This window comes from Rhinatrema bivittatum, chromosome 3, assembly GCF_901001135.1.
Source record: "Rhinatrema bivittatum chromosome 3, aRhiBiv1.1, whole genome shotgun sequence".
In the NCBI taxonomy this organism is placed as follows: domain Eukaryota; kingdom Metazoa; phylum Chordata; class Amphibia; order Gymnophiona; family Rhinatrematidae; genus Rhinatrema; species Rhinatrema bivittatum.
The window spans coordinates 376,136,646-376,161,829 of NC_042617.1; the positions used below are offsets into that span (position 1 = coordinate 376,136,646).

The window sequence follows — 25,184 nt, forward strand, 5'->3', positions numbered from 1 at the left end:
AAGGTATACAACTAGTGAGGTAATCGAATTTGCAGATGATACAAAATTATTCAGAGTAGTTAAATCACAAGCAGATTGTGATAAATTGCAAGAGGTCCTTGTGAGACTGGAAAATTGGGCATCCAAATGGCAGATGAAATTTAGTGTGGATAAGTGCAAGGTGATGCATATAGGGAAAAATAACCCATGCTGTAGTTACACGGTTAGGTTCCATATTAGGCGTTGCCACCCAGGAAAGAGATCAGTGTCCTAGTGGATAATACATTGAAATTGTCAGCTCATTATGCTACGGCAGTCAAAAAAGCAACCAGAATGTTAGGAATTATTAGGAAGGGAATGGTGAATAAAATGGAAAATGTCATAATGCCTCTGTATCGCTCCATGGTGAGTCCGCACCTCGAATGCTGTGTACAATTCTGGTTACTGCATCTCAAAGATATAGTTGCGATGGAGAAGGTACAGAGAAAGGCAACCAAAATGATTAAAGGGGTTGGAACAGCTCCCCTATGAGGAAAGACTAAAGAGGTTAGGGCTGTTCAGCTTGAAAAAGAGACAGCTGAGGGGGGGATATGATAGAGGCCTTTAAAATCATGAAAGGTCTAGAACGGGTAAATGTGAATCTTTTATTTACTCTTTCGGATAATAGGACTAGGGGGCACTCCATGAAGTAGCATGTAACACATTTAAAACTAATCAGAAAATTGTTTTTCACTCCATGCACAATTAAACTCTGGAATTTGTTGCTAGGGGATGTGGTTAATGCAGTTAGTGAAGCTAGGTTTTAAAAAGTTGATAAATTCTTGGAGGAAAAGTCCATTACCTACTATTAATCAAGTTTAGTTAGGGAATAGCCTCTGCTATTACTAGCATCAGTAGTATGGGATGTACTTGTAGCCTCGATTGGCCTTTATTGGAGACGGGATGCTGGGCTTGATGGACCCTTGGTCTGACCCAGTATGGCAATTTATGTTCTTATGCAGTTTTTCTGTAGGGCTTTGCAGCAGTTACGGCTTGTTCTGTTAACCCTAGTAGGTGTGCATTAGTGTTCTAGGGCATGGTACAATACTTGTATTGCTGCTGTGTCATAGATAAGGTTGCTGCTGTTTTAGTCCTGAGTGTGCTGGTATGGTATGGCAAGCATCTGTGTCTTTTTTTTTTTTTTTTAAAGGGGTTTGTGTTATTTCTCAAAGGGTTTGCAGTTACTGTTTTGTGTGTGTGTGTAAGAGGAGAATTGAGTGTATGTGTATGAGAGTCTGGGGAATGAATGAGAGTGAATGTATATGTGTTTTGAGAATGAGCATGTATGTATGATAGAGTATGAGAGTGAATATGTAAATATGTTACAGGCTGATACGGAACAGTGCGCTCAGCCGAGCACACAGTTTAACACGCGATTGGCCGTGCGTTTCCCACCGGCGTCTATTACCCCTTATACTGTAAGGGGTAATAGCGCATGGAAAACGTACAGCCAATACCCCGGAAACTAATAGCGCTCTTCACATGCAAATGCATGTTGATGAGCCTATTAGCTGCCCGGAATAGTGAAAGTAAAATGTGCGGCCAAGCCACACATTTTACTCTCAGAAATTAACCCCTGCCCTTGGGCAGGTGTTAAATTCCTAGCAACCCTGAAAAGTGTACACCCTCTGACTTAATATCCTAGCGATGTTAAGTCGGAGGAACCATAAATAAATAAATAAATAGATTTGCCACCAGTCGGCGGGTTAGAAAATGGATGCTCAATTTTTCCGGCATCCGTTTTCCGAACCCATGGCTGATAGTGGGTTCGGAAACCAACACCGGTAAAATTGAACGTCTGTTGTTGGACCTGCTGACAGCCATCCTTAACGCTAATAAGGAGCCACTAGGGACGTGCTGTTATCCCTAGCGCCTCCTTATTGGTGCGTGGCCTTATTTAAATACAGAATCACGTGCCCAAGAGAGGTGCCTGGGCATGCGTCGGGAGAGCAGGGGCTCAACACGGAGCTCCGGCTCTCCTGCACTTTTTAATGAATCGGCTTGGCCTGTTACTGTGTGTGTGAAAGAGGTTGCGTGCCTGCTGCTACCAGTGTTCCCTCTAAGGATTGGTTTTCAGTGAGCATAAAATTGATAGGCTTTTTGCATCAAAGAAAGTAATGCTCACAGGGTACTGAAACCAAACATTTTTGCTCATGAGTAAAAACCTTTGCACACAGCAACCCAATCCTTAGAGGGAACATAGGTTTATTCAGTTAGTGTGTATGTATGCTCCTAATTTTAAACATTTGCACGAGGAAATATTATTCACATTTTTCTTAGCACTTGTTGGCTTTTACATGTGCAAATCAGCACATTTTATAACGTGCATGCCTGAAGGAAATGACCAGTTTTACCAATAAGTCCACCAGTTTGCCCAGTATATCTCTAGGACATCAAGACCCTTCTAGTTCTTCAGCCTGCACTCCCCCAGTTTATCCAGATCCCCTCACCCTGTCAGTATTTGGCTATAAAGAGTTTTATTCTGATTTACACCTGATAAATAGCTGAAGTAAATACGTGCAGTTAACAGACATACGCACCCTATGTTCACAGGTTATAAAATCGCAATTTGTGCAAGTAAATGTTGGTCCTGCCCTAGAATGCCCCTAAGCTGCCTCTTTTTTTTTTTTTTTTTTTTTTTTTACACAAGCAAATTTGTTTGTGCACTAGTACTTGCATATGTATGTGTGAGGTTATAAAATAGCACTTGAAAAAATATGTGCTATTTGCACAAATATATCTGCTATTTTGTGCAGGTGCATCTCTTAAGATTCACCTTTGTTTGGTTCCTTCCAAAAAGTGAGAGAAATACAGCATAATAGAATCATCTATTCAGGTGTCCCATTTAAAAAAAAAATGCAGCAGAGAAAATAGTTACAGTGCCACTAACTGAAATGTGTAATGTGGTCAAATAAAGCTGAAACTGATTTAGTTTGTTTTCCTGTAGTTTTGGAGCACTGAACTGCTGTTGTGGTCCACTGGCTGCCAGTATGAACTCTGGAAATGTATTCTCTGAGCCTAGGATAACATAATCTGCAAGAAGCTGATGGTTCCAGAAGCCTTTGCAGGAACACTTCAATGATGAGAGATCTTCCACAAATGAGCCCTAGATAAGCACCCTGAAGGAAAAGAGTAATTGGAGCAATGGGAGACGGAGAACGGACAAGGAGCCAGGAACCTGACTGTGACAGAAACTCGGGCGATGATAAAATTAGCAACTCCTCTTACTCTGAGGACTACGAGGACGCAACATATGCCTCTGACCAGTCACCAACGCCTAGCTCCAAGTGTCAGTTCTTGACTACACGGAGGAAAGGCCACAATTCTCAGGCCTCCAGTACTCCTCTGCATAACCACAGTGAGTACCTCACAGCCGTATCACCATCTCAGAATGTCAAACTTGAATCTTTCTTGGCTCTATTCCTTTCACTGCTGGAATCATTCCTAGGCTTTTTTTAACTGTTTGTTCAAAGATCTTAGTTTTTTGACCACTGGTGATTCCAGCACAGAAGTACAAAAAAATCATTTTATTCTAATTCATCTGAAAGACATGAAAAAGCTCACAGGTTTCCAGTGTCTTTTGTCCAGAACAGGACATCGTGGTGTTTCAGGTTTGGCTTTTCCTGCAATAAATCATTGGGGACTGAACCTGACCTTTCTAGTCTTGAAGACATAGGAAGCTTGTGAGCTCTTTTTTTTTGTCACCCATACCCCCTCAAACCACTCGGTCAGGACCCCCCTACCCACTTGAAATGTTTAAAATAGAGATATCAGCATCACCTAACCTGGCCCTCCCCCCTCCTTGTTAAATATATCTCGAAATCTTAACCTTCTCTCCCTCCCCCATGCTGCTGTCCTGGGCCTGGCAATACTGATATCTCTTTATTTCCTAGCATGTAGACAGATGGACTCAGGACCAGTGGGTTATGCTCCCTGCCAGCAGATGGAGACGGAGCAAGCTGACGTCACAGTACCAGTATTTTCCATCTCCAGCAGATGGTGGATGTGCATCTTCCTATGGGGATTGCTTCAGATTTTGGAATGAGAATTTTAAATTACATGAAGAAAAGCCTTGCTTTCCTGCAGTGAAACCAAGTGGTCCCTTCCCCAGTTGAGAATTCCTGAGGTGATTTCCGTGGTCCCTCAGATGTGTCTTGGGCCGGTAGCTGGGTTTCCCGGTGTGGGCTTAGCTGATTGTACAGCTGAAAGGCAGTGGGTGCAGGAGGCCGAACACGGTGGTGATGGCAGATGCCCTCTCCCCCTGCAGCCAGAAACCTTCTCTGTACTCAGCCGTTAAACACTGGGCTCTGGTAAGTTTAAAAAAAAAAAAAGGTTTTACCTTCCGAAAAAGAGACAGTTGGCGGGGTTTTAGGATTTCCTCTGTTCTCCGTGTTTGGCGTGCTGTTCAAACCTTGTTCTTGCTCCCATCGGGGTTAGGGGAACTGGGCAGCCTGGTGGGTTGAACAGCTTCCGGTGGGCTAGGCCCCATAGTTAGGCTTCTTGCCTGTGTGCCCCATGGTTAGGCTGTGGAAGCATTTTTCGCACGCTTCTGTGCATGTTGTCTGCCCTCTACAGTAGTGGCTCTCAACCTTTTTCCCATCGTGACACACATGACAGACCATGTTCAAATGTGTGACACACTGCTCATTACAATTTACGTCAGAAATAAAAAATAAAGGTCCAGTATAATTTTTATTGTTAAAAATGACACAAGGAATAGATACATATTCTGTCTGAACAGAAATTGCATAAACAGTAAACATCCCACACCAAAACAGCACCAATTTCCAGCACTTAAACAGTAACCACCTTACCTAGGAAAAGGCAACACTGCAATATTACACCAGGCCTTAAGACACCAATACATCTCCTATTAGGAAAACGGACCAAGTCAGGCTGCTATAGAGCCCTACACAGAAACTACACGCCAGCAGAAAACCTCACCTGAATCACATGTGCTGACCCTCACCTAACAAAGAATAAAGAGACCAAAATGCATAACTAGAAGCATGCAGACGAAAACTGAATTAGAAACCGCAGCAAGCCAGAGTCTCTGTGTGCAGTGTAATAAAGGAAAAAAGAAACTTCACCCATCCTTATAAAACAAATCAAGAAATATAAAATCAGTAGCAGTAAAACCATACTAACAAAAAGAACAGATTATTTCAAAACAGTGGATGAATGGAATATCCAATAATTAAAAACTCATATCAAAAATTTCTAGTTACCAATAAAATATTTCAAAATAGACACAAAGACCCAGCAATGAAAAATGATACAAAACATTTTTTGCTTTGCATACCTGGAAACTTTTGATATCCAGGTGCCTTGACATTGTTTTGAATTAGCAGGAGGAAGGATGGTTTGCTTGCAACTTTCTTCTCTCTCTCTCTCTCTCTCTCTCTCTCTCACTGACTCTCAATCGCTCACATATATACATACTTTTTCTCTCTTATATAGGCTCTTAATTACACATTTACACACATGCTGTCTATCTTTTCAGGCTTACACACACAGGCTTTCAATCACACAGATACATGCTGTCCTTTTCTCTCACACACAGACTCTCATTCACATGCTTACAAACATGCTCTCTCTCTTTCTCATTTACACACAGGCTCTCAATCACATACTGACATGCTCTCTCACCTAAACCAGCTCTCAATCACACACATACTCTTTCACATGTACAGGCTCTCAATCATTCACATACATGCTATCTCTCTCTCACACACACACACACACACACACACACTCTCTCAAACACATATGCTTGCTCAATCACTCACTCCCCCCCTCCCCCCCCCCCGAACTAACAACAGCAGCAGCCTCCTCCACTTCTAACCCTAAAGGCAGCAGCAACCTACTTCATTTTCAATCCTCGCGGAGAAAGGAGTCCCATCGGCCGCGGGAGTTGATGACGTTCTTTGTTTTTCTCTGAGCCACGCTGTTCATTCCTCAGGCTATGCCTCTCTTCTTTTCGCCGACGCTACCTGCATAAGCATGGTCTCTTCTTCCCGTGCACACACCTGCTGCTCACCACTTCCTCTTCCGGGCCGGGGGGGATGGGGCGGCGGAAAGAAGAGAGCATGCTGGTGCTGCTGACTCCAGCTGTCCTGCCTTGTTCTGCCCAGGCTATCAGCATTTTAAGCCCGGGCGGAGGACCTATTTCGCTTGGGTAGGGGGAGCAGCTGGATCAGCGGGGGATCGGGAAGTGTGGCGACACACCTGCGTGTTCTTGGCGACACATCGGTTGAGAACCACTGCTCTACAGGATGTCTGAGTGCGCAGCGTGTCTGCTCTGTGCATGTGCTGTGCACATTTTGCGCACACAGCTTTATAAACTGTTGATAGGCGCAAGTCTTCCCACATAAGTTGTGTGCATATTTTTTGGGGGTGCCTAATTTTTGTGCACATATAAAGTTTTGAGTGCGAGCTGTTTGGATGCACATTCACTGCTGCTATGGCAACGGTGAACAAGAAGCCTAAGTGCCTTTCTCTCTGTGTTGCCTGTCTTATCCGGGCTTCTCAGCCTGAAGTGGCTTCTAACCTGTGTCAGTGCTGTTTGGATGCTCAGGGAGAGTTTGATTTTGCTCAGCCAGGGTTCTCCCATCCTGATGATGGTTTGGTTACAGCTTTGTCCAGTGGTTTGCCAGACCTTGGTACTCCCTTGAGTGGCTCCTCCGCAGGAGAAGGCAGTTCCATGGGCCCTGCTCCAAATTCTCCTGGATCTGGCTGCTTTTTCTGGGATGGAGTTTTTTTAGGGTTTACAATCCTTTCTTCAGGTGCAGTCCTCCGCTTTGCCCAATCCAGTCAGGTCGGACTCTCAGCCGGTAGCCCCTCCCTCATCCAATCCTATGGTTCAACGCCAGACTGAGCCTGTTTGCTGCAGGTAATTAAGATAGGAATCTGGATGGCACTGATGATGAGGCTGATCCTGATTCCCTGGAGGATGGGGAAATTCCTCTGGGACTGGAACCGTATCCTACCATGTTACAGTTCTTTCATAGAGATGAACTGCTGGCTCAGATTTCCCAGATCTTGAGGAAGCTGGATGTTCCTGGTACAGATTCCATGTCAGAACGAAGAAAAATCCCATTTTGGTTTCCTTGCGTAATGTCTCTTGTTTTTTCCCAGTTATGGATGCCATGGTTAATGGTAGTGCAGTCGGGTGGAATTTCTGCCCTCCCTGGATCTGTCCAAGCCCTACCTTCATATTCCTATCCATTTGGAACACAATTTTCTACATTTTGCGGTGTTAGGGCGCCATTGTCAGTTTTGGGCACTGCCCTTTGGTCTGGCCACTGCCCCCAGAATGTTTTCCAAGGTTATGGTGGTGGTAGCGGTAGCCTTGAGATGAGAAGGGATCCTGGTGCACCCATACTTGGGGACAGCTGGCTGATTTGAACTCAGGAAGAGAGCTGCCTGGTGACGCACAAGGTGATCTCCTGGTTGCAGGAGCTCGGTTCGGTGGTGAACCTGGCCAAGAGCAGTCTTCAGCCACCCCAGTCATTGGAGTATCTGGGGGTTTGGTTCGACATGGGATAGGACAAGTTTGAATTCAGAAATTGATGTCTCAGGTGTGTCAATTGGTGACCAATATAGGCCCGACGGTGTGGTTCTATGTACTGGTGATCAGCTTAATGGCGACAACACTGGAAATGGAGTTGTGGACGAGGGCACATATAGGGTCCTCTTCACCGCTCGCTACTGTCTCGTTGGAACCCAAAGACTCAGGACTATTCGGTTCCTGGTGGAGACCCCTCTTTGGCTTCCGCCACACCCGGATCTATTACAGCAAGGGCCGATTCTTCACAAGAATCTGACTCTGTTCTGTCTTACAGTTTGGCCCTTGAGAGGGCTCGCCTGTTGAAGCATGGGTATTTTTCCACGGTGATTTTCACCTTACTCCGCACTCAAACATTTTCCACTTCCTTAGCCTATGTGCGGGTTTGGAGCGTATTTGAGGCCTGGTGTTAAAAATATGGTGTTCTTCCTCGTTCAGTTAAGAGCCTAGTCATTCTGGATTTTTTGCAGGGTGGGTTGAATGAAGGATTGGCCCTTCATTCCTTGAAGATGCAGGTTGTGGCTCTTGCCTGTTTCAGGGGTCCTGTGAATGGTGGTTCCTTGTCGTCTCATCCTGATGTGGTCCGTTTTTTGAAGGGAGTGAAGCAGCTTAGGCCTCCCTTGAGGTTACTGGTCCCCTTGTGGCATCTTAACTGGTGCTGGATTTCTTGGCGGGCCCTATGTTCCAACTGTTGCGTAGCCTATCCTTGCGGTTGTTCCTCAAGGCTATATGTTCTGCGCATCGAATTTCTGAGCTGCAGGCCTTGTCTTGCCAGGAGCCGTTCCTTTGGGTGATGCCAGGAGCGTTACAGCTGCATATTGTTCCCTCTTTCTTGCCCAGAGTGATGTCAGACTTTCATTTGAGTCAGTCCATTTCCTTGCCGTCCCTGGATAAGTTCAGGGATGCGGAGGAGTATCACCTCCTGCGCTCCTTGGATGTCAAGAGACTTGTCGTGCAGTATCTGAAGGTTTCTGAACTTTTCCGGAAGATGGATCGCCTGTTTGTCCTCCATGGTGGAAGTAAGCAGAGCGCTCCAGCTTTGCGGGCTGCCATAGCTCGCTGGATTAAGGAGGTAGTTACAGCCGCATATGTGGATGCTGAAAAGCCATTGCCTACTCAGGTTGGGGCTTGTTCCACTAGGGCTCAAGCACTGTCAATGGCGGAGGTTAGATTGTTGTCTCCTGTCGACATTTGCCAAGCTGCGACGTAGTCCTTCTTACAAACATTTTTCAGGTTTTATCGACAGGATGTGCAGGCCCAGGAGGATGCAGCCTTTGCATGGGCAGTGCTGACTGGACCACAGGCAGCCTCCCATAGTGTTCGGGCATAGCTTTGGCACATCCCACTAGTCCTGAGTCCATCTGTCTACACACTAGGAAATGGAGAAATTACTTACCTGATGATTTCGTTTTCCTTAGTGTAGACAGATGACATCAGCTTCCCGCCCTCAGCTGCCGCATGAGTATGTCAGTATTCCTCCTGTGGGGCTCCGGATCCCAAGGGATTTCTGGTAAGTGTTCATCCAGTCCCTAGATTGGGGTACCTAGATTCTTACAAGATTTCAGGGTTTCTTGTTGGTTGAGTACAGTTATGGTTGACTGTTTTTAATCAAGTGTTTTGCTAGTCTGTCCACAGTTGTTTTTGAAGAGAATACTGGCAGACTGGGGTCACTGCAGGAGTATATATGCTGTGACATCAGTTTGATCCATCTCCATTTGCTGGCAGAGGAGCATAAACCCTCTGGTCCCGAGTCCTTCTGTCTTCTCTAAGGAAAATGAAATTATCAGGTAAGTAATTTCTCCATTATGAGCAAAAAGGATTGGATCTATTCTTTAGGATCCTGCCATGTACTTGTGACCTGGATGGCCACTTTCAGAGACAGGATGCTGAGCTCGATAAACCTTTGGTCTGACTCCGTACAGCATCTCTTATGCTCCTGTTGTGGCTCAAGGGTAAATTCTGCAAGAAGCATTTAAATATTCTGTTGTGGTAAATTTGTATTAAATTTACATTATTTAATATGTAAATCTTTAACATTATAAAAATAAAGTTGCGTGTTAACCTTTCTGTTGTGTCTGGATATTTTGTTTTAATTTTGACTGTGAAATTTTTTGCTTTGCTTTCATTCTTTTCTCCATTTCAGTTTTCATCTTTTTCTTTTACTTTTCATTGCTTTCTATCCTCACGCCTTCCTGACTTCTCTCATGCTTTCTGTCACTACAGCTTATCTTTTTCTTCCCTAAAGTTGCTTGTTTTTCCCCTGCCTTCTATGCCTCCACTAAGTGACTTGCCCAAGGTCACAAGGAGTGGTTGTGGGATTTGAACCCTGGTTTACTTTGTTCAGAGCCCGCTGCTCTAACGGCTCTTCCCTTTCTTTCCTATTTGATCCCTCTGAGAGTTTATCGTCCTTCCATTCTCTAAGCCCTCTGTCTCCCAATTTCACCCCCTGCCTTTCCTCTCATGCAGCCTCACCACTAAATCTTCTCCTAGCTTTTCACACCCTCATTGCCCCTTTCTCTGCCTCCCATCCCCAGCATTCTTGCTCTGCTTCTCAGCCATCTATCTTAGGTACAGCAGAAAGAGCACAAGGGAACAGCCCAGGGTACAGGCAACAGAGCAGAAGCCAAGGAAAATGGCAAGGAAGCAAATGGAAGAGCCCTGCTAGAGCCCCAAGCAAGGGAGGGACTAAATGCCAGCTTCCCTCATTTGGAGGATGAGAAAATAGAACCAGAGAGAGGAAGGGGGTGTGCAGGCTGAGAGTGACTGATGCACTTACACAGGATGACAGATATGAAAGCAATGAGGTCAAGATCAAAAGCCATTTAGACTGATTACTGAAAATTTATCCGTCTGATTAGCTACCCGGCAATATTCATCACCATATACGGCAGAAACATGAGGATCAGAGTTGGAGGATTAAGTGAGATACTGGTGAAGACAAGGTGGGGGAACAGAGACTACAACTCTGACACCCACACACCCCTCTGACTCATCCATACAACCCCATCACCACCTCTGCCCCACCCTGTCACCATTTCTATTTTTTCACCCTTTCCCCACTCACCGTTGCTGACTTTATTGCACACATCCTCCCCTTGGCTTTCTCATACCTTTCTACAGCTTTTCCACTTTCCTTTGAATGCCTTTTAACCTCATCTCTGGCTCGCTCATTCCTCCTTCTCTCCCCTGACATAGCTGTCATACAACACTGTTTCTGGATCCTCTCTCCTGCCTTTGTTTCCCCCACCCAGGCTCTGGTCCCTCAGACATGTTGCAGAACAGATAGCAGCATGAACTTTGGGGAGGAATAAGATGCCACACAGTCCAATTTGCATTGCTAACTTATAGAGAGATGGTGAGGGAAACAGTAATCACACCCATCTACCCCACAACCTAAGCTCCTCCTTGTAGTATTCCCCCCCCCCCCCCCCCAATCTCTTGCAACATTCACCCCTTTTCATGTCACTGTTTCTTGCACCACTTCTCCTTTACCTCCCTTATCATTCACTTCATGCACTGTTCCCACCCCCACCCCAAGGATGCACTGGGGTAACCTGCTCAGTGCGGTGGTTACTACCCTTAACAAAAGGCATGGGGATTACTACCCTTAATCAATATACCTTGATGCTTTTGACGCAACTGCAACATAACTCTCCACTTCAGCAGGGAGAGGGAGAAAGGGGAATTTGGATTCAGACAACTAAGGGCCCAGACTTTTAAGGTCTGGGGTACTGATAAGCATGGGGATATAACCTACGTGGAGCGGTAGTTACTACCCTTAATAGAAGGCATGGGGATTACTACCCTTAACTAATAAACCTTGATGATTTTGGTGCAACTGCAGCATCATTCTCTGCTTTGATAGTGGGGGGGGGAGGGGGAGGGGAATTTGATTCAGATGACAATCAACATGGGCCTCCACTTTTACGATCTGGGGTACTGATATGCAGACATAAGGGAAAACAAATTTCTAAATACCATCACTTTAACACGGCAAGATTTGCTGTAGCCTTAAAACAAAGAGACCTCATACAAATGTGGCCGAATTACCATATGCGGGTGCACAGGACGCCACTCAGGTTATACGGTGATAACTTTAAACAAGCACCGTTATGAATGTTCAAATCATCGGTCTCTTTGCTAAGAAATTCAAGTAAGGACAGCTTGTGTCCGTTTACTGGCAAACATGAAGCAGTATGAACGTTTTACTTATCGTGGTGTTGGTAGCATTTTATAGCGGAAATATGCAGTCAGGATATAACTGTTGGCACTGGCCCGACACGGCTCGTGTTTCTTGCACCAGCTTCCTCAGGGGCCTCACAATGCCACAACTGAAAATAGAAATACACATGGTGTCAATTCCTTGTTAAGCTGCAAAAAATAAAATTGGCAACGCTTAATACCTACGATTCCAAACACTGCCGCTCTGCTCTGCTACTCGGCTGCAAATCCTGTTAGGCAGCAGGATCCGCCATTTTACTCAACACTTATATACCTACCGCGGTAGGAGGAACTCATTAATTATGACGTGGGAGACAATTAAGTTGAAACGGGCGGAGTTACTAGATAAGCGATGTCCATTCAACAGAGTCGTTTAACCCCGTCGGTGATGTGGATGCCAAGGTAAAAATCCACCATTGTTCACGCTCATTAAGAATGTGATTAATATCCCCACCACGGGTATTGGGTACAATGTGTTCCAAGATTGTCCAGCGAAGTTGCTCAAAAGTATGATTGAAAGTGGTGCAATGCGGTACTATAGGTGCTTCCATATTAGATGTATTCAAACGACTCCGATGTTCAAAAAGCTGGACAATCTTGGAACACATGGACTCCGATGTTCAAAAAGCTGGACAATCTTGGAACACATTGTACCCAATACCCGTGGTGGGGATATTAATCACATTCTTAATGAGCGTGAACAATGGTGGATTTTTACCTTGGCATCCACATCACCGACGGGGTTAAACGACTCTGTTGAATGGACATCGCTTATCTAGTAACTCCGCCCGTTTCAACTTAATTGTCTCCCACGTCATAATTAATGAGTTCCTCCTACCGCGGTAGGTATATAAGTGTTGAGTAAAATGGCGGATCCTGCTGCCTAACAGGATTTGCAGCCGAGTAGCAGAGCAGAGCGGCAGTGTTTGGAATCGTAGGTATTAAGCGTTGCCAATTTTATTTTTTGCAGCTTAACAAGGAATTGACACCATGTGTATTTCTATTTTCAGTTGTGGCATTGTGAGGCCCCTGAGGAAGCTGGTGCAAGAAACACGAGCCGTGTCGGGCCAGTGCCAACAGTTATATCCTGACTGCATATTTCCGCTATAAAATGCTACCAACACCACGATAAGTAAAACGTTCATACTGCTTCATGTTTGCCAGTAAACGGACACAAGCTGTCCTTACTTGAATTTCTTAGCAAAGAGACCGATGATTTGAACATTCATAACGGTGCTTGTTTAAAGTTATCACCGTATAACCTGAGTGGCGTCCTGTGCACCCGCATATGGTAATTCGGCCACATTTGTATGAGGTCTCTTTGTTTTAAGGCTACAGCAAATCTTGCCGTGTTAAAGTGATGGTATTTAGAAATTTGTTTGTTTAAGATTCCATCTCTTGGACAGTTGCTTTTGTTTCAAGACATAAGGGAAAAAGCACACAGGACTGCTTCTCTGGCCAAGTCCTAAAAAGCATGTCCATGTTTCACAGAGAAACCTGAGATCTGCCAATAAGGCTCTTCTAACCATCCCCTCTGTCAAATCAGCACGTCTCACGCAAGTAAGGGAAAGAGCACTGTCACTGGCTGGTCCCGTACTATGGAACACCATGCCACTAGAAATAAGACTGCAGAGAAATTTGAAAATTTTCAAAACCAATCTGAAAACCTGGCTTTTTAAATAAGCTTTTTATAAAGACAAAGAGAACGAGAAAAACAGATGAGGAAAAAAGATGCACCAAAGTCAGAAGCTGTTATTTTAACCTAACAATGCATTGTAATGGTAAAACCAAACCGCCTAAATGTTCCCAACAAACAAGCTTAACATATACACACTTAGTTTATAATTATGAATTGTTACCGTACAATGATGGCACATAACCAAGTTGTAATCTATACCATCCATATGTTTCATTGTTGTGCCCTTATGTAAACCGTTGTGATGGTTAGCTAACTTAACCATGGTATAGAAAAGTTTTTAAATAAATAAATAAAATAAAATAAAATGTCAAGTACATTATCTGAATTTTCAAGAAGTCTCCTCACCCAGTAAAAAATATTGCTAGTAGTAATTTTTTATGGGTTTGACAATTGCTTGGTTTTGATTGTAAATATTACTATCTTTATGATAAGGCTTGGGGAAAACTGCACAGAGCAGCAGTTACTACCCTTAAGAGAAACATGGGCGTAACCCACATGGTGTGACCCATACTATTAGAAGATGCTTGCTGGGCAGACTGGATGGACCATTTGGTGCTTTTCTGCCCTCATTACATTTATCCCTTTCCCTTGCCACAAATTATTCTGGTCTGAATGGAGCTCTTTGACTCCTTCCTCCACTCTACTGTCAGCTGAATTCAAGCCTTTGGAGTACAGTGAGTTGCTAGGCCTGGAACTGTGTACACTTTAGCTCCTTCCCATCAAACAGCAGACCAGCTAGCAGGTGGGGGTGGGAATTTTGACAGGATCATGAAGGCTAGAGAAGGGGGGGGAGCTGGCTAGCAGTTATCAGGCCGATACAGAAAAACCTGCGGGAGAGCGGGCGAGCGCCCAGGCCACTCTCCTGGGCGCGCGATTCAGAAAAACAAAAAATGCAAACGAGGGCCCGCGGTAAAAGGAGGCACTAGGGACACAAGTGCATCCCTAGTGCCTCCTTTTTGATAGAAGTGGCGGCTGTCAGCGGGTTTGACAGCCGACGCTCAATTTTACTGGCGTCTGTTCGCGAACCCGCTGACAGCCATGGGTTCGGAAAATGGACGCTGGCATAATTGAGCGTTCATCTTCTAACCCGCAGGCTGCGGGCAGATTTTAAAATTTTTTTTAAAATTTTTGGGGCCTCTGACTTAATATTGCTATGATATTAAGTCGGAGGGTGTACAGAAAAGCATTTTTTTTTTTTTTTTGCTTTTCTGTACACTTCCCCGGTGCCAGCCGAAATTAACCCCTGCCTTTGGATCCTTTGGCAGGGGTTAATTTCTGAGAGTAAAATGTGCGGCTTGGCTGTACATTTTACTTCCTGAATCGCGCGGGAATAACTAATAGGCCCATCAAATGCATTTGCATGTTACGGGCGCTATTAATTTCGGGGGGGTGGCCACACGTTTTCGGGTAAAAATAGCGCATCGAAAACGTGCGGCCAAACGCGGGCTAACAGTGTGCTCCATCAGAGCACACTTTACTGTATCAGCCTGTATGTTGGCTCCAGCCTCACCCCCTCCCCTCCTCTCCTATCCACTGCTGCTGATTGCAGATGGTGGTGGTGGGGGGGGGGGGGGGGGAAGGAGAGAAAATAGAGCTGGGATGAAACAAGGAAACTCTCCAGCCCTTCTATCTCTGCAGCAACCAGCAGCACTGTGAGGTCGGAGTGGAGGTGGGGAGCAGAATGGCTCTTCTTTGCTGTTTCATTCTGTGTGCTTCCTGCTTCAGTCCCTGCCCTCATGTCCTCAACAGTACTGCTCAGTTGCTATGGGGCCAGGAGGACAAGAGCTACATATTGCATATGAAAGAGCCATAGGTTGGCCACAGCTGTAAAACTAGCCATCTTGTGAACCATTATAACTTAAAAAAGATACTAATGTATCTCTGCAAATTCCAGCACAGTTCCATGTTTTCTTCATGTGTTCAAAGATCAGTAGCTTCCAGTTTGTGAAATTTTATGATGATTTTTATGTACTTCAGAAAAATTCATTTTTTGAATATTGGCCATATGGTAATCGGACACAAAATGAGGTTGAATTAACACAAGGCTTCCTTGACAATTGATGCTACTGCCTACAAGTTTCAAATTTGTGCTAATTCAACCCCTGTTTTGTTATGTACTTTGAAAAACTGAAACATCTGTCTATATACTAATTATATAATGTATTTATGTACACATGCAGAATATAAGAATTGTAATTCCCTGTGCATACCCGGATCAGTCCAGACTGTTGGGTTATGCCTCCCGTCCAGCAGATGGAGACAGAGAAGTTTTTGACTGACACTGCCTTATACCCTAAGTTGCCACCTGCAGTCCATCAGTATTGTATTTCTCTGTCTCCAGCAGATGGTGGAGGAGCTTAACCTGCAGTCTGACTGACAAAAGAAAACAAAAAAAAGCTAGTCCATCAAATTATTTTTTGTTTTACAAAGAAGATGGAGTTAGGAAGATTCTATTGCCTCCCAGAGGGTTGCTAGGTCCTGGTGGGACCATCCCCTCTGGTATTAGAGGCACCTGAGCAGAGGGTCGGGGACCATCCCTTGCTCCAGCCGGTCAGGGTTGATACTGGGGAGCCCGGTTCACTCACCCTGAGAGGGACCTATAACCTGCAGCCTGTTCTCCTGATAAAGCTGGTGTTTAAAAAAAAAAAAAAGTAAGGGTGCATTGGTAAGATCTGAGGGGCTACAGCAGGTAAGAGGGCAGATCAGGGGATCCCTTTTTTTGAGTCCTTGCCAGCCAAGGTTTTCTCCAGCGCAGTTTGTGCTTGTTCTCGCCCCACCCCCTGCTGTTCACGATGCCACGTGGTCTGGCCTGTAGGGGTGTGCATGCCCGCTATCCCGCGACGGGGTTTTCTCCTTATGCCTCCCCGGTGGGGAGGGCAAGTCGTCAAGCAGTTTGGGAGGTCTGCTGTGGTGCGGCAGCCTTTGGAAGACCTGTTCGCACTTAGCGAGGGAATGGACGCCATTTTGCGGACCTTTGCATCTCCCGCAGAGGGGGAGGGAGATTCTCCTCCTCCCTTATCCCCGCAGGCTGGAGCTTCCAAGGAGAACCGATTTGGGGGTAGGCTGCATGATGGCATAGACATGGAGGACTCAGACTCTTCTTTCTCATTTTCTTTCCGACTTTGTTTTCCTCCTACACAAGGCCTTTAAGGCTAGAAGCCTGCAAAACTGCATGGAGAGATGGGATTTTCTCTCAAGGCAAACAAGAGGCCAAAAGCTTCAGGGCAGGGGGGACCTTGGCTCCTCAGATGCACAGGACCTCAGAGCGCCGGGGAGGGGGGGGGCCACCAGAAGTAGAAGCCTTTTATGTCCCTCAGGGTCACAGACCAAGGCACTCCCCTCTGTGCCTTTCTCAGCTCTGGAAGACCCTCTTGCTTAGGATCTTCCAGGAGGGGACCTGGATGGCGCAGTTCAAGACTCAGAGCAGGTGCTGGCTGAGTACCCAATTAATGAGGGAGATGACCCCAGAGTGGTCCGCCTCTTCTGCAGAGAGGAACTGGCCCCTCTTATACCTGCAGTTCTGGAAGAATTGGGTATTGAGGCTCCTCAGGAAAGCTCTCGTTTGGGGGCTGTGGATCCTATCATGCTGGGCCTCTGTGGCCCAACTAGGTCCTTCCCATTTTATATGTCGATGACTGACCTGTTGTTCCGGGAAAGGGATATACCAGACACAGGGCTTAAGGTTTAGTCGAGTGATGGATAAGCTGTATCTGCTTCCAGATGAGGCACTGGAACTTCTAAAGATCCCAAAGATAGATGCCGTGTGTCAGCAGTGACCTAAGAAGACTGCCATTTCAGTGACAGGTGCGATGGCGTTAAAGCATCTCCAGGACCGCAAACTTGAACTTCATCTTAAAAAGCTATTTGAGGTTTCTGCCCTAGGGGATAGGGCTATTATGTGTAGTAGCTTTGTTAAGAGCGGGCCTCCGCTGGGTTCAGCAATTACAGGCGGACAAGTCCTTGTCGGATTCGGATGCTCTTCAGGCGGAACATTGTATCCTACAACGCTGACGCCTTATATGATCTGCTTCGCACCTCGGCTAGAACCATGGTGTCGGCCATTTCCGCTTGCAGACTCCTCTGGTTGAGGGATTGGTCTGCAGATGTTTCCTCCAAGGCATAGCTGGGGGTCATTGCCCTTTAAGGGCAAATTGCTGTTTGGTAAGGAATTGGAGGACTTGATCAAATCCTTGGGGGGAAAATAAGGTTCACAAATTGCCCGAAGACAAGCTGAAACCAAGGGGTGCTCCCCTCCCTTGCTCCTGTTTTCAGGGGAACCGGAGATTTCGAGCCTCCAGATCGTCAGGTTCGTCTTCCAGGCAGACCTCAGGCAGGCAGCAGTCGTGGAACAGCCCTTTCGAGGCCGCTGGCTTGGCAGAAGCGGGGTTTTCCAAAAAATGGGAACAGCAAAATCTTCCCAATGAGGCGATGCCGGTCCACTCCTCCGGTTGGTTCTTTTTTACGAGCAGTGGGCCAAAATTACGTCCGACCAGTAAGGTCTTAGACATTGTAAGTCACTGTTACGCTTTAGAATTTGCTCAGCCTCTCAGAGATCATTTCCTCGTCTCCCCATGCTCTTACGAAGGAAAGAAGCTGGTGGTGCTGGTCACCGTATGCCGCCTTTGCGATCTGGGGGCCATTGTGCCGGTGCCTCCGGTGGAGCGAGGGATGGGCAGGTATTCAATCTAATTCGTAGTGCCAAAAAAGGAGGGCACATTCCGGCCGTTCTCGACTTGAAGGTAAACAAGGCTGTCTGGGTCCCGCGTTTCCACATGGAGACCTTACGGTTGGTCATTGCAGTAGTTCAGAAGGGAGAGTTCCTGGTGTCCTTGGACTTGACAGAGGCTTGCTTGCACATAGGAATTCGGCCCGACCATCAAAGATTCCTGAGGTTCATGATCCTAGGGGATCAGTTTTGCGCCCTGCCTTTCGGTCTCGCAATGGCCCCTAGGACTTTCACCAAGGTGATGGTGATGGTAGCAGCGACTCTGCGGAGGGAGGGAGTGCTGGTGCACCCTTATCTGGACGACTGGCTAATTCAAGCGAAGGCTAAGACTCTCTGCCGGGAGGTGGTCAATCATGTCCTGAGTCTCCTGCGATCTTTGGAGTGGATAGTCAATTGGGCCAAGAGTGATCTGGTCCCCTCCCAGACCCTGGAGTTCTTAGGAACTTTTTTCAACACATGGTTGGGCAAGGTGTCCCTCACAGAAGAGCGGATTTAGAAGTTGCAATCTCAAATTTGCTTGTTGCTGGCTATGCGCATAACCAGGGTCTGGGACTATCTGCAAGTCCTGGGATCAATGACCTCCACCTTGGAACTGGTTCCATGGGCCTTTGCACATAAGAGACCTCTTCAATCAATCAGCTTTGCTTTCCCGATGGGATCCCCTCTCGAGCAGTTTCAGATTCCACTCTCTCTTTCAGAGTCTTCACGGTCCAGTCTTTCCTGGTGGTTCCTCCCAGACAAGCTTCGCCAGGGGATGGACCTGGAGGTTCCCTCTTGGACAGTTGTAACCATAGAAGTGAGCCTGTCCAGTTGGGAGGCGGTTTGTCGGGACAGATCAGTGCAGGGTCATTGGTCCATGGCAGAGTCCTCGTGGTCTATCAGCCAGTTGGAAACCAGAGCCGTGTGCCTTGCTCTTCAGGTTCTTCTCCCCCTGGTGCATAGGAGATCAATACGGATTCTGTGCGACAGTGCAACAGCAGCGGCCTGCATAAATCACCAGGGGGGCACCAAGAGCCGACTAGTTGCCCTGGAAGCCCAGAAGTTAATCCACTGGGCAGAACTGCATCTAGAAAGGATCGCAGCTTCGCACATCGCAGGAAAGGAAAATGTTCAGGCAAACTTCCTGAGCCGTCTACCGCATGTGGGCCACACCGTTCATGAATCTTATGGCAACATTTCACAACGCCATGGCTCCCAGGTTCTTCAGCTGACATCGGGAGCCAGGAGCAGAAGGGGTGGACGCCCTAGTTCTCCCTTGGCCGTCTGACATGCTCCAGTACATGTTTCCGTGGCCCTTGATCGGCAAGGTATTGCGCCACATAGAGACTCACCCAGGCAACATAATTCTGATGGCTCCGGAGTGGCTGAGGCGGCCCTGGTTCGCGGATCTTGTCAACCTGACGTGGCCGGGCCCTTGCAGTTTTGCCGGAAGCCGCAGCTTCTGTGTCAGGGCTCCGTTTGTTTGGAAAGGGCAGATCGCTTTTGTCTGGCGGCCTGATTTTTGAGAGGAAACGTTTGAAGAATAAGGGATATTCGGATGCAGTCGTTACCACTGTCTTGCAATCCCGGAAGACCTCCACTTCCTTGGCGTATGTCAGGGTGTGGAGGATTTTTTAATCTTGGTGCAAGGAGTGCGAAGTGGTGCCTATCCGGAGCATGGCGGCAGATGTTTTGGCCTTTTTACAGGATGGTCTTGGGAAAGGTTTGCCCTTTAATTATCTGAGGGTTCTTGTGACGGCCCTTGGTTGTCTGCGCGGAAAGGTGCGGCGGGGGGGTTGCCCTGTCGGCACATCCAGACATGGGTTGTTTTCTTAGGGGGGTAAAGCATTTGTGTCCTCCGATCTGGAATCCCTGCCCCTCGTGGAACCTTAAAGTGGTCCTGAAGGCGATTGTGTGCTCCCCTGATAAAACTGCTGAAGCAGGCAATGTTAAAGGACCTTACTTTCAGGCCGATACAGTACAGTGCGCTCTGGTGGAGTGCACTGTTAACTCGCGTTTGGATGCGCGTTTTCAACTTACCCCTTATTCAGTAAGGGGTAATAGCACGTCGAAAACGCCCCCCCCCCCCCCCCCCCGAAACTAATAGCACCCGCAACATGCAAATGCACATTTTACTTTCAGAAATTAGCGCCTATCCAATATCATGGCGATATTAAGTCGGAGGTCCCAAAAGTTAAAAATAATTTAAAATCGGCCCACGGCTCGCTGGTTGAAAACCGGACGCTCAATTTTGCCGGCGTCCGGTTTCCGAACCCATGGCTGTCGGTGGGTTTGAGAACAGATGCCGGCAAAATTGAGCATCGGCTGTCAAACTCGCCGACAGCCGCCTCTCCTGTCCAAAAAGAGGCGCGAGGGATGCGCTAGTGTCCCTAGCACCGCTTTTTACAGCAGGCCCTAATTTGAATATTTTTATTTACTGAATCACGCGCACAGGCCACTCTCCTGTGCGCGCGCCGAGCCGCTCTCCCGCAATTTTTACTGTATCAGCCTGTTTGAAAATGATTTTCCTGGTGGCTATCTCTTCTGCTAGGAGGGTATCTGAGCTCCAAGCTTTGTCCTGAGGGAGCCCTTCTTACGGATCACGGATTCGGGAGTGTCCTTGAGAATGCTTCCCTCCTTTTCTTCCTAAGGTGGTGTCGAATTTTCAACTGAATTAGTCTGTGGAGCTCCCTTCCTTTCCGGATTTGGATTCTTTCTCTCCTCTTGCTAAGGATTTACGGAAATTGGACGTTTGGCGGGTTCTGTTGCGTTACTTAGAGTGACTAACAGTTTCCACCTCTCAGATCATCTTTTCATCTTACGGAGTGGACCCAGGAGGGGACACAAGGCCTCTAGGGCCACTATTGCGCGATGGTTGAAGGAAGCTATTAGCTCTGCCTACATTGTTCAGGGCCGTCCGGTCCCGGTCAGTCTTCGTGCGCATTCTATATGGTCACAAGCGGCCTCTTGGGCAGAGTGTCAACAGATCTTGCTGCAGGAGATTTTTAGGGCGGTGACGTGAAGTCTTTGCACACATTTGCCAGACATTACCGTTTGGATGTCCAGGCCCCAGATTCTGAGGGTTTTGGGGGAAGTGTGCTTGGAGCGGGACTGTTTGGGTCCCACCCCGTGTAGGGAAGCTTGGATACATTCCAACAGTCTGGACTGATCCAGGTATGTACAGGGAAAGGAAAATTGGTTCTTACCTGCTAATTTTCGTTCCTATAGTATCATGGATCAGTCCAGAGGCCCATGCAATTCCGACTAGAGTGTTTTGGAGAGTCCGCTCCATCAGTAGTTCTTTACCAGGAGGATATACTCAGGTCAAGTTCCGCACAGGAGGAGTGTGAGGGCATGACTTTTATTATGTATTTTCTTGAAGATTCCTTAGCCCTCTGCTCAGTTTGAGGGTAATCAATTTCTCTTAGTTGTTGTTCGCTATCTTTTTAATGGATTCCTTCTTATCTGGCTTGGGTACAGTTCAATACTGATGGACTGCAGGTGGCACCTCAGGATATAGGGCAGTGTCAGTCAAAAACTTCTCTGTCTCCATCTGCTGGATGGGAGGCATAACCCAACAATCTGGACTGATCCGTGGTACTACAGGAACGAAAGTTAGGTAAGAACCAATTTTCCTTTGTCCAATATTGCATATTTTAAAACAGAATATTTATAATTAAAATTCTTATTAGCTATTAGAAATACGTTTGAAGAATGTAATCTGCTTTGAAGTGCTGAAAAAGTGCAAAAAGCAGAATATAAAAATCTAAATAAATTAAATTAAAAACCTGGAGGTTTGGACAAAGAATATTATTTTAAGTATCTCTCCATAAGCTCTTTCACTATTCATTCTATTTTATTTATTGATTTAAAATGATTTAACATTTGTGCTAATAGTGAAGCACAAGTACAGACATACATATAAAATATCAAGTAACAAAATCAGATCATCGCATGACCACAACAAAATTGATGCCAGCAAAGATGACACATACATCTACTCTGCAGTTTTATCTCTGATCTAAATAGATGGAGCTTCAATGTACACTTAAGAGAAAATATTTTGTATATAGTAACAAGTTTCCTTTGCAGTTTTTCCATACCAGTCCTCAGGAGGGAGAAATTGGGGATGATGGGGCTGTGCTTATCTGCATTTTTTTTTGACAGGATCTGCCTTTGCAAGCCCTTACTGTTGCATTAAAGCATCCATGTTGGTTTTCATGAAGTAGCAGCCACTCCCCTCCGGATCCTGAAGGATTCCACATTCTGATTCTGGGCTGGTTGCTATGGTTCCTCCAGCTCTCTTTGGATTGTTTGGGATTGATCGAGGCAGTTGAGACTTTCAGGAGCTGGGGGAGATGCATGACTGCAGCTTTAGTTCAGTTGTCCACCGAGTAGCAGCCCTATGAGGACTGGGAGGTCAGTGTTCTTGCATCTGTTAGTCCTGAGGGCTGGCCGGAGATGCTTTTCTTTTACCTAGTAATTTGATATGGACAGAGGAGCAAATGATTAGTTTCCCTATTTGTTTTCATTTGTAATTCCTCTTGCGTGTTTGGCTTGTCAAGTGCAAGTACTGCTGTGTAAAATAACCCTTGTGATATCCCTGCAGGCAGCCAGGCCCTGTCATTTGGCTGTGATGTCTCAGTAGCGTAATCTGTGGACGTAGGCATGAACGTTCTGCTCTCTGTTTAGTAGTTACTGGCTGCAGGAAAGAAACCTCTCTCTTCTCCAGAGTTTCTCAGCTCTAACTGCCAACTCAAATGTTGCAGGAACAGCTGTGGTGAGAGATTAATTCAGGGCAATCAAAGTGGTGGATTCTAAGGGAGATGTGACTGTGGTGTGAGTGCGATGTTCTCAGCTTGAGCTGGTCTGCCTTTGGGCCAGGAGCACGAAGAAACTTTTCACTTTCCAGTGTTTGAATAGAGAGAGTTCCTTGTTAGACTGCACGTCCCTTGTTACCACTGTAACTAGTATCTGCGTATTCCTAAAATATACCAATCATGTCCTCTTATTGTACAACCAAAGACTCAACTGAATATAGTGCAAATTAAATGATCATCGTCCTAGGCTTCATCGTTAGCAATAACACTTTAGGACTCAGCCTTCTGTATCTGCATGCCATTGCTGCTTAGAATATCTGTGACTGTTTAGATATGGCTATATTAGGTAGAACTGTTTAACCGGCATGGTTTTCTCAAAATGCCTCATCAAATCAAATGGAACAGTGATATCCGAAACCTTATATCAGTAGGCTTAACAATCACATAAATAAACGAAGTGAGGGAACCAAATAGAACTATTTATTTTTATGGTATAGCCTGACTACAATAATTTTCTTAGATGTTTATTCCTTTTTTTTAAATAAATCTGCACAAGCCTCTAGAACAGGTGTGGCCAACCTGTGGCTCTTTCATGTACAAATGTGGCTCTTGCCCTCCTGGCTACATAGCAACTAAGCAGTACGGCAGAGGACACGAGAAGAAGGGCTGGAGTAGGAAGCGCACAGAATAAAACAGCAGAGAAGAGCCATTCTGCTCCAGCCCCCCCTCCCTCCTGACCTCACAGTGCTGCTGGTTGCTGCAGAGACAGAAGGGCTGGAACAAGAAGAGAGGGTTTTCTTGGCTTATCATTGCTGTATTCTCTCCTCCCCCCAGTCTGTAGTCAGCTCTCTGCTCTAGTCCTCATCATCCTGTCCAGCCCCCACGCCTCCTCTCTGGTCTTTTGTCTGGTGGGGAGTGTACACAGCTCCAGGTCCAGCCGCTTACTATCAGGCCAATACAGTAAATTCTTTGGGAGAGCCAGCGCTCCAAGGTGAGCGCCCGCTCTCCCAACATGCGCCCAGGAACCTTTTCTGGGCGCACGCTAATAAGGAGGTGCTAGGGACACTAGTGCGTACCTAGCACCTCATTATTGGCGGAAGCGGCGGCTGTCAGCGGGTCTGACAGCCGATGCTTAATTTTGCCGGCGTCAGTTGTCAAACCCGCTGACAGCCACGGGTTTGGAACACGGTTGCCGGCAAAATTGAGCGTCCATTTTCCAGGCCACGGGCAGATATTTTTTTTTTTTTAATTTTTGGGGTCTCCAACCTAATATCTCTATGATATTAAGTCAGAGGGTGTACAGAAAAGCAGGGGTTTTTTTTCCTGCTTTTCTGTACACTTGCCCGGTGCTGCCTTTGGCAGGAGTTAATTTCTGAGCGTAAAATGTGCAGCTTGGCTGCACATTTTGCTTTCTGTATTGCAGGTGACTACCTAATACGCTCATCAACATGCATTTGAATGTGATGAGCACTATTAGTTTGGGGGGGGGGGGGTTGGCCGCACGTTTTCCACACGCTATAAGAGGTAATAATAGCACGTCAAAAATGCACGGCCAAACGGGGGCTAACGGTACCCTGAGTTTTACGGTCTGGGTACTGATACGCAGACATAAGGGAACATGCACAGGACTGCTTCTACGGAAAAGTCCACAAGCAATGCACATCAAGCAGAACTGTCTGAATTTTCAAGAAGGCTCATCACCCAGTAAAAGAGAAGCATGGGGATAACCTGACAGTGCAGCAGATGCTACCATAAGCTTGCTGTGCAAACTGGATGGACCATTTTGGTCCTTTTCTGCCGTCATTACTCTGTTACTGTATAAGCAGAGGGGTGGAAGGAGTCACCCAGAGTTCTATTCAGGCTTGAATATTTTATTGCAAGGGAAAGGGGGTGAATGTAGTTGATGAATACTTGGGGAAGCAGTGCATGAAATAAATGTTAGGGGAGGTGAAGAAGTGATGCAAGAGGCAGTGAATGCTTCTGAAGGCAATGATGTGAAAGGATGAATGCTGCAAGGGGACAGAATAAGGAGGTGCTTAAACTGTGAGGAACATGTGTGGACGTGAATACCATTTCCTTCCCCTTCTCCCTTTAAGTCTGGCACCTTATTTCTCCCCTAAGTCCATCCTGCCATGTGTTCTGCAAAAGATCTGA

At 46.3% G+C, this 25,184-nt stretch overlaps 1 protein-coding gene across 6 annotated transcripts in view; it reads left to right on the plus strand.

Annotated features, from left to right (window-relative positions):
• The window catches only part of LCA5 (lebercilin LCA5), a 212,250-nt gene that overhangs the window by 48,774 nt on the left and 138,292 nt on the right, over positions 1 to 25,184 (plus strand). For 3 of the 6 annotated variants that reach the window (XM_029595558.1, XM_029595559.1, XM_029595561.1), the window contains one exon: positions 2,966 to 3,376. The exons of 2 other annotated variants lie outside the window; for them this stretch is intronic. In XM_029595558.1, the coding sequence (XP_029451418.1) occupies positions 3,163 to 3,376 (214 nt within the window). In that variant the 5' untranslated portion in view covers positions 2,966 to 3,162. Of the gene's footprint in view, positions 1 to 2,965; positions 3,377 to 22,542; positions 22,630 to 25,184 lie in introns of those variants that run through there. One more of the 6 variants, XM_029595564.1, reaches the window with a different exon arrangement.